Source organism: Cupressus sempervirens, chromosome 1 (genome assembly GCF_028749045.1).
Source record: "Cupressus sempervirens isolate cs-2001-9-10 chromosome 1, ASM2874904v1, whole genome shotgun sequence".
NCBI classification, from domain to species: domain Eukaryota; kingdom Viridiplantae; phylum Streptophyta; class Pinopsida; order Cupressales; family Cupressaceae; genus Cupressus; species Cupressus sempervirens.
In genome coordinates, this window is record NC_143118.1 from 46815895 (window position 1) to 46824659 (window position 8765).

The 8765-nt window shown below is 36.1% G+C and overlaps 1 protein-coding gene across 1 annotated transcript; it reads right to left on the minus strand.

The window, feature by feature from the left end:
• Positions 1-2125: 2125 nt before the first annotated feature.
• On the minus strand, positions 2126-2848 carry LOC149576102 (uncharacterized). The gene has a single exon (XM_089793852.1). It carries the CDS (start codon positions 2846-2848, stop codon positions 2126-2128), a length of 723 nt encoding a protein of 240 aa, XP_089649978.1.
• Positions 2849-8765: the final 5917 nt, after the last annotated feature.

Sequence of the window (8765 nt, forward strand, 5' to 3'; positions counted from 1 at the left end):
TGCGCATGCATATTTTTTTTGGTCAATCCTTAATATGATTACGTAATAAATATATGTATTAATTAAAATGATTAAATTGATACATACCTCAGGACTCGTCGAAGGGACAAAAAATGGGCTAGGCCTAGGAACACTTTGACCCTAAATTTTGAACAATGTCAATAAATCCTAATTAATTAATCATTCACTATACATATGAAATGTGATCAAATTAGTAATTTACCTGTGTGTCAATGCCAAATGTCTCATTCAGGAACTGATCGGTGACAAGCCCATCATCTGCACCATCTCCGACATGAGTGCCAAATGTGCATAGGGATCCGCATGAAGTGCACATGTGACCACGACGTATAGAAGGCTCCCCCTCAACTAATGGGCTCATGGAATGGATGAGGGTCTGCGTCAAAGCATTAATGGTCCCTAGAGTGTTGGCCTCTACATGTTCCTTCACAACTGAAGGAATAATCACATGCTCGCGCTGTGGATGGACCACGGCTGCCCTAACTACATTAGGGTCACGACGTGCTCCTGGCCTCTCAAATGATGACCCCCACCTCTACCCTGGGAGTCTAACATATCAAAATAATTGGGGATCTCCCCAAGGACAAACTCACAATATAATTTCTTCAAAAAATACATGGGGACCCCGTGATTGTTGCAAGGAGGGGCATCAAAAAACATCCACCATCTATCCCAAAAATTATTTCTAATAGCATCATGTATGCACCAATGGATGGAGAATCATTTAGTACCCTCTCTAATAGTATTTTGCTCACCAGGTTTTCTAAATAATGCACATATACTACCTTTTGGTATTTCCTTTTTTCTAACATCTTCATATGACAATTTATTTGCATAAAATCTTTTTTGTCATCCCTCTTAGCCCGCCAAATATCTAACTGACCACTAACTGAGGCTATCTGAGTGTTAATGGATTCGAGGGATGATGCCAATTGAGCCCTCATTGGATTGGTTTGTCTGGGTTCTTTCAACTGAGCAATGATTCCTTCTAATTCAGTTTTGCCTCTCTCTATTTCATTTCTTATATTTTCTTGTGTACCTGGTGGAGGTCTTGCAATTGGTTTGGGTTGTGGAATTTGTTCTTCTTCTTGAGGAGGGTTTTGGTTTTGGGGTTCTTGAGGGTTTTGATGTTCTTGTGGATTTTCTGGTTGATTATGAACATTTCCTGATAAAAAATCAATTGAAATTCAAATAAATAAACAAATCTAAATGAAATTTGTAAAAACCCTACAAAAGAATATTAAAAACTTACAAAACAATATAAAAAATATATCAAACAATGCAAATTTAGGTTTATATCACTTACGGCATCGTCGTGGGTGCGCTTGTGGTCATGGATTTCGTCGACAAGGAGGCATTTTGGCAAATGGTGGTGCAAATGTTGAGTCTTCAACTCGCGTACGCACTGCTCGCTGTAGGAGTAGAAGAAAATGTTGATGAAAATGATGGGATGTGGGTTTTCAACCCATCATATATACTTTTTATTTTTAAAAAGCACCTATGCCCTATAGCGCGTACGCACTTTTTAAAATAGGAAAAAAAAATTCCTTGTCACCTTTTTGGCACCACAACTCGGTGCATATGCCCTAAAAATGAATTGAGAATCACCTTCAATGTGGATTTTGGGGAGGCTTAATTAAAGATAGAGCTAAAGACCCTTCTCCAAGGCTTCAAGTTCTGCCACGTTATTGGAAACAGGAGGAAGGGGGGCAGCTAGCTTTGCTACCCATCTGCCATTCTCATCATTTAAAATACATCCTACCCCAGCTATACTCGGGTTCCCTCTCACTGCCCCATCAAAGTTCAATTTGTGCCAACCTGCGGGAGGAGGGACCCATTTACATTTTTCCCTTGCCTCTTTATTGCTTGCCGCATACACCAGTGGTGGATTGATAAGGTTGGACCATAATTTCTTCATAATTCCATCCCAATATGAGAAAGATCCTTCCACATGCGATGTCTTCCTCAGATTAGCATTCATTACTTCTACTATTGAAGCTTCTAGATTTAGAATAAATCTACCTAGATTCCGCTCTTGATCTTTAAAAATATGATGGTTTCTTTCTTTCCATATTTCCCATACAACTATGGATGGGAAAATATTCTAGAATTTTCTATAGACCCCATGTCCCATATTTGTGGGCCATGAACATAGGAGCCCTTTAAGAGAATTTTGTAGAGGGGTAGCCCAGTTTAGTCGGGACTTGAGCCATTCCCAGCAATTTTGTGCAAAAGGACAGTTGAGAAAGAGATGATTAGCATCTTCATTGTTCTGTTTACACATGACACACCAATTAGGACCATTTATACCAAATCTAGCAAGTCTATCTGCTGTTAAAGCTCTATTCTGAAGGGCAAGCCATAGAAAGAAACCAGCCTTAGGAAGACAAGTTGTATCCCAACACAATTTTAATGGGATCTCCATCGAGTTCCATTGTTGTGAATGAATAATAGCTTGATAACCTTGTTTCACGCTGTATAATCCATCCTTTGAACCAGCCCAAATAAGACTATCTGGCCTTTCAGATTGTTTTATTTTCCTATTCGAGATGATCTTTTTGAAGGCTACAACTGATTCCAAATCAAGATCTAAATCATCTATTGGCCGCCATCTCCATCGAAGTTCCCCATCAATCAACTCTTTAATTTTGTAATCTTTGACCTTACTACCCCACAATGATTTTAGCCATATTATTAGGTTTTCTAAATTGGGAGGTGTGTTTAAAGGGGGGAGCCCATCCCAGGAGTCTTCCCAGAACAAGGCTTTATCTCCTGCAACCACATCCCACGTTAGGTATTTGCTAATAATACCCCTGCATTTTACCATGAAATTCCATCATTCCGACCCTTTCGGCAAATTTCCCATTCTGAACAGTGATTCCGACTTCGTTGGATCCAGATATTTATGATATAAAATTTTAGCCCATTTGTGCTCATGTTCTTGGTATAATCTCCATACAAGTTTGGCTCCCAGAGCCTCATTTTGCCATTGTGGTTCCCTCAATCCTAAACCTCCATATTCTTTAGGTTTGCATAAATTGTCCCATTTAATGAGAGCAAGTTTCTTATCATTTTCCTTATCCTTCCAAAGGAAATTCCTAAGTTTAGATTCGAATCGCTTGGACATCCAATTTGTGAGAGGAAGACATGCCAAAGGGAAAATCGAGATGGCTGAGAGGACAGATCGTATCTTAGTAATCTTACCAGCCTTAGAGAGCCATCTATTCTTCCAACTTCCAATCCGCTTATCCACCTTTTCAATCGTATCCTGCCAAACTTTGATGTGTCTCGAGTTCTTTTCCAGGGAGATACCCAAATACTTACAAGGGAACATACCCTTTCTATATCCCATAATTCCACATATCTTGTTTTCCATTTTTGGAGAGGTGTTCATAAAGAATATTTCAGATTTATCTTTATTAACCTTCTGCCCTGAAGCATCCATATAATTTTGAAGTATATTTTTAAAACCCATAGCTTCTTGGATCGAACTCTTGCCAGGTAAAATAGTGTCATCTGCATACTGTTGATGGGTAATGTTAGGGAGGTTTTTGGTAACAGAAATCCCTGAAATCTTCCAAACCTGATAAGCATAGGAGACTGCTCTACCGAAGGCTTAAGCCATTAGAATGAAGAGAGAGGGAGATAGAGGGTCTCCTTGCCTAATACCCCTGGAGATTTCAAAGAAACCTTCAAGAGTCCCATTTATGAGAACAGAAATCTTCGAAGTTGAGATAAACTTAAATATTAGATTTACCCATTGACGTGAAAAGCCAAATGCTTCTAGAACTTTGCATAGGAAACGCCAATCAACCATATCGTAAGCCTTTTGTATATCTAATTTCATAAACATACATGGTTCTTTATCTATGGCAGCCGAGTGAATAGCTTCCTGAATAATGAGTATGCCATCCAAAATGGATCTACCTGGAACAAAACCTGTTTGTTCCTCAGAAATCAATTTTGGCATAATTGCCTTGAGTCTATTGGCTATAACTTTTGAGAAAATTTTGTAAATAGTGTTGCACAGAGCTATAGGGCGGAAGTCTCCAGGATTTTTCGGACATTCCTTCTTAGGGATAAGTGTGAAGAATGAATAATTGATTTCAGCCAGCAAGGATCCACCATTTCTTGATGCTTCAATTGCTCTCCATAGGTCTTCTCCAAGTATATCCCAACATTTTTGAAAAAAGAAAGCTTGAAACCCATCTGGACCAGGAGATTTTTTTGGACTCATATTAAAGACCACAGTCCTTACCTCTTCCAATATTATTGGTCTATTTAGATTTTTATTTTCTTCTGTCATGACCAATTTTGGAATAAGTTTGAGCATTCGGGCCTGTGCTTCCCTATTAGACCCTTCATAATTATTTAGTAAATTTTTTAAGTGAGAGACTATCGTGTCTGCAATTTCTGTAGGATTTTTTGTATGCAAACCCTACGGAGTCGAGATACTAGATATCTTCTGTAGAGATCAATTCTGAATAGTAGAATTGTGAAAAAAAATTGTGTTTCGATCTCCCTCTTCCAACCATTTCTCTCTGGATTTTTGTCTCCAGAAGGTTTCCTCTTTGGATAAAATATCTTCTTGTTTCATGAGGAGCTCTTTTTCTAAAGTATATTTCTCATAATTCATGCTATATTTTATAATTTCCTAGTTCAGGTTTTTCAGTTTATCTTCAACTTCCAACTTTTCTTTAAAAATTTTGTTGAAGTGCTCTTTGTTCCACCTCAAAATGTTTTCTTTCAACAATTTGAGTTTCAAAATGAAAATGAACATTCTGGACCCAGCGAAGTTCGCTTGAGTCCACCATGTCTTAATCAGTTCTAAAAATTTTGAATCCTGAAACCACATCTTTTCACACTTAAAAGGATTTCTCTGTGGTTTAGAAGGATCTGAAATCTCCAAACATATCAGGAAATGATCTGATCCTGCGAAGGGAAGAATGTAGGATTGGAAGTTCTTATTGTAAGAAGAGATATTTCCTACAATAAAGAATCTATCTAACTTTTCTGCAATATAATCATTATCCTTTCTTCTATTATTCCACGTGAATATACCATTGCTTGGAGGAATTTCTAATAAATTAAATTTGTCGATCCATACTTTGAATTCTATTGATGATAGCGAGAGATGTTGAGTACCCCCTATTTTCTCATTTAAACTTAAAATTGTATTAAAATCACCTCCTAATATAATCGGACAATCTTTGTGTTCTGAAATAACCATACTTAATTTAGCCCAAACAATTTTTTTTTCTATTGTATTATTAGGACCATACACATTGATTAGGATGAATTTTGTATCTGATTTTAGGCTCTGTATACTAGCACACATGCAATTATTGTTATTAACTAAATAAGTTAGACTAACTTTCTTAAGGTTCCAAACAATTCCTAAACCCCCCGAGGCACCTATTGCCTCTATGAAGATTGAACCCCACATTCCTAACATTTTGTTAAATTTGTCTTCTTCTGCTTTATTTAGTTTTGTTTCCTGAATTAATATTATTTCTGAATTAAAACTTTTTAAATGTTGTTTTAATAACATTTTCTTGTTGGGGGCATTTAGACCCCTAGCATTCCATGAAGTTATCCTCATGTAGTCTTAGGAAGGCACTTCCCCTTCCCCATGTTTAGGAGTTCATCAATTTTCCTCTGTTCTCTAGCTAGGCCTTCAGCCTCACGTAAATCCTTCAGTGATCTCCTTCCCCTTTTCCCTTTCGGCTTACCATATTTTGGAGAGGTTATACCTTCTTGATTCATTTCTATACCAAGCTCTTGCTGAAATATACCCAGTTCTTGTGCTATTGGACAAATGCATTCCTTTTTTCTTTCAAATTCTTCCATTTCCAGTTCTTTGCAAATTTTACTCCCGAGACTGTCCTCCTCCAGTTTTTTATTCTCTCTTTCTCCCATGTTTGTCCATTCACCTACCTGATTGTCTTTTGACTTCTTCTCACTCTGTTTGTCCTGCTTCCTTGCACTATCCTCCATCTGGATCTTTATCATATCCCTTTGGAGATCTTCAGTAGTATAATCATCTCCTCCCAGTTTGATAATTTTTTGGATCAGCCTCTCTTTCTAAGAGGTAGTACTCTTATCTAAATTATCAAAATCAAACACCTTAATAAGTTCCTCTGATAGCTGCTCAAGACTGTTAGCCTCAACCTCTAATAATCCAACCTCTGGTGTAAATTCTAGGTCCTCATTTAAAAAATTTTGAAAATCTTTAATGATAGAGACTTCTAGTCTTTTGCCATCATTCTGAATCTGTGACTGAATCTCCTTTGGGGTGAACGGCGAGGAAGGATATCCATCTGGTGTCTGCCAAAATTTTGAAGTTCTTCTAGCACCTTCAATTTGTAGGGTGGTTAACTCTGATTTAGGGATAAGATCAGTGTTCAAATGCTGAGAATCCTATTTTTCTGCTCTAGAAGCTGCTTTTTCCATCCACACCTTGGGAGAAGAGAAAAGCATGACATTTTCTACTTCACCTATATCTTGATTATTTGTTGATTCTGTAATGTTGTTTTGTATCTCTCCTTTTCCTGCAGTATCAATCTCCTCTTGATATATGTATATGTTAGGCCCCTTCATTTTTTCTGATTTTCGACTGCTTTCTTCATTTCCATCCTCCTTATTACATCTTTCTTTATACTTTGCAGGAGCCTCATGCCTTACTATGCCTTGCTCAAGATTTTGGTCTTTGTTCCAAATCCCATCTGATTTGCATGTTGTTTCATGATTTTGACCAAATTTTTCTCTATTGCCTACCTCAATTCTGATTTTTGCTAATTCTTCCTTCTCCTTCCATTTTCTATCATCCTGGGCTTCATTCTCTGTATGATTCACAGAATCCAATTCTGAGGGAGGGAAAACTTGATCTCCCAAATTCTTCTTGTTTGTCCTATAATCCTTACTGTCTGCTCTGTCTAATAATTCATTTCACTCGAAGGCCTTGCTTTTTTCCTTGTACTATCTAACAGTTGGCTCTTTCATTTTTCTGGGGTGCTCTCTTCTGTCATTTGGAAGCTGAATCTTAATTCCATCAAAGCCCCTTTTGTTGGTCTTATGTTTGTTGTCACATTTTTTTGTTCCCTTGATTTCCTTGTCATTTTTGCTACAAACACCATTCTTCAATACTCTTGTATCCTTTATTAAATCTGCTTTTGAGATTAATAGGGTACCTTCTCTCTCATCTGGCATCATTTTTATCAATGAAGCCCTCTGTTCTACCTGAGAATTTTGTCCAATCTGAATCTCTGATCGGTAGTTTCCTGAATTTTTATTCCTTCTGACTAATTTAGAACTTAGTCCTAGGAATTTGTCCCTGAAGTGTGATGTGAGGGGAAGGACCTCAGTTCTGTGATTATTTTTAATTTCAAATTTCAGTATATCAATGATCTTCCCTTTATACTCTTGAAAGGTTATATCATATGAGGCTTTCCTAGTAATAATTTTCTTTTGGAACTCTGAAGGGTGATTAATATTAAGTTTGATGAGAATTTTAATATTGTTGCAGCTAAAAAAGGAAGCATCAATAGCAATAACTACTCCTATTGCAAAGCCTATTTCATAGATAATATCAACATCACATAGCTCCGGAGGAAGAGACATGGAATACCATAATGGGATCATACAATCCACCTTATCAATATGAAAATTAGGAACCCGTTCAACAAATTTGACACATAAACCTTTAAAGAAACATTCTGAGACAGCAATAAACTCATTTTTAACAAACTCTTCTTCACATTTTAAAAACAAAACATTTTCATGATGGTTAAAGATACTTACCTGTTCCTAGCAATTTTCTGATTCCAAATAATATTTATTGTGTACTAATTGATGATAATTCATTTTTAAGGTTAATCCACCTATACCATCTTTATTTTTCATTAAATGTGTTAGGTTTCTCTTCTTAAGTTTGTGCTTTTGGTATATCAAACCTCTAAGATATCCATCTCTTGTAAAGGTCATGACACTTCATTATCTAATTGAAAGAAAATAATTTTAATATTTGACTCTCACCCAAGAAAACTTAACCTACAATTCTCATTTCCATATTGATCTTTTTCTCTCTTAACACATGGCTTATCACTATAACATTTTATTTTTAAATAAAAGAAGGTAGAATTTTTATCTAGATATGTTATGTGGAAAAGGTGAAGGAATTTTTCTAAATTATATTAAAATTGGAGAAGTTATCAATACATTATTGATTTTGTGGTGAAATTGAATGGTTCTAGGTTGTAAAGGGCTCTTGATTTGTTGGTGAAGTTGAATGATTACAAATCAAGTTTTGATGATATGCAATCATGAAACCATAGGAGGATAGGATCATCCCTAAAGGAGTGGCTACCTCACAATCATAGACGCTCATGCAAAAAATAGTTAACCTAAACTCATGCTCTCATATTGATGGTGAAAAGGTAGAATATTTATCTAGGCATGCTAAATGAATAAAAGTAATAAGATTTCTTTTAGATTATAATACTTTGGAGATTTTTTTCTTGTATTTTTTATTTGGTAGGAAGTTGAACGAGACTAAATTGAATGATTCTAAATCAAGTTATGTTGAGTGTGTGACAATGACACCATAAGAAATTAGAATATGACTATGTCCATAATTACATGTACACCATAAGAAATTAGAATATGATTATGTCCACAAAAATATTGATTGAACCAATATTATTTAATTTTTTACCACAAAATCTTGACCTAAAAAATCATTGTGA